Source organism: Penaeus monodon, chromosome 22 (assembly GCF_015228065.2).
Source record: "Penaeus monodon isolate SGIC_2016 chromosome 22, NSTDA_Pmon_1, whole genome shotgun sequence".
In the NCBI taxonomy this organism is placed as follows: domain Eukaryota; kingdom Metazoa; phylum Arthropoda; class Malacostraca; order Decapoda; family Penaeidae; genus Penaeus; species Penaeus monodon.
Genome location: NC_051407.1, coordinates 16,613,947 through 16,614,854, shown reverse-complemented (window position 1 = coordinate 16,614,854; position 908 = coordinate 16,613,947). Strand labels below are relative to the sequence as shown.

Genomic DNA, 908 nt, shown 5'->3' with positions numbered 1-908 from the left:
TACGAACAACATGTGGATGGCTATGTATACTTTGTCAGTTATGCATATCGCGAGTATATTGTATGCCTAATATGTACTAATATGTATATCAAGAAGGTTATATCCTTATAATATATCAATTTACATTTTCTTCTTATTAGATAAAATACATGCTAAAATATTTTTATTTTTGAATGTAAATAAAGACCGTGATGTCTCCTATTCTAACAAAGTTGATATATTGAGGATTAAGGACAAAAAAAATAAAAGGATAACGGTGACAATACTAGTGATGGACAGCATGGTAATAATAACAATAATACTGACAACTTTGACACCCAAAGCAACACTTGTAATATCAAAAATGATAAAAAAAGCCTTAACAAATTACAATTCCCATGACTGAAAACAGCAAGAGACACAAACAAAATCGCCAACAGACCTCCATGAACAACGTAAAAGACACAGGGATGATCCAAGAAGGCCAGAAGTCAAGCAATAAGACAGCGGTGAAAATACTAGCTTCACAACAGACCAAAACAGGTGTAGCATGGGGCGTTCTGAAGGGCACTATACTAGGCTCTCTGCCATTCGTTGTTATGGAAAAGGAATGAAAAAAAAGTTGTTACAACTTTTATCCTTTATCAGTTTTCGTCAGAGTATTAACAATAATATCGATACTGTTACGTCATTATCAAAATCTACATATACACAAGCACACATATGAAATTTAGGGAAATAATTACTAGCGATATTATTAATATAACTACCATAACCATCATTTGCTTTTGTTTTCATCATCGTTATTATCTTAACCTAAACAATATATGCGATTTGCAGTGTCCTCTTTTTCCAGGTCTTTTTCACTACCAGAATGTCTCAAGATATTGTTCAGATGCCAGTGGAAAAAGTAAGTATATGCATGAACT

The 908-nt window shown here is 32.6% G+C and overlaps 1 protein-coding gene across 3 annotated transcripts in view; it reads left to right on the top strand.

Annotated features, from left to right (window-relative positions):
* The window catches only part of LOC119586956, a 22,096-nt gene that overhangs the window by 1,062 nt on the left and 20,126 nt on the right, over positions 1–908 (top strand). Inside the window, exon 2 of one of the 3 annotated variants that reach the window (XM_037935689.1) lies at positions 820–889. The exons of 1 other annotated variant lie outside the window; for it this stretch is intronic. In XM_037935689.1, the coding sequence (XP_037791617.1) occupies positions 820–889 (70 nt within the window). The remainder of the gene's footprint in view (positions 1–819; positions 890–908) is intronic. One more of the 3 variants, XM_037935690.1, reaches the window with a different exon arrangement.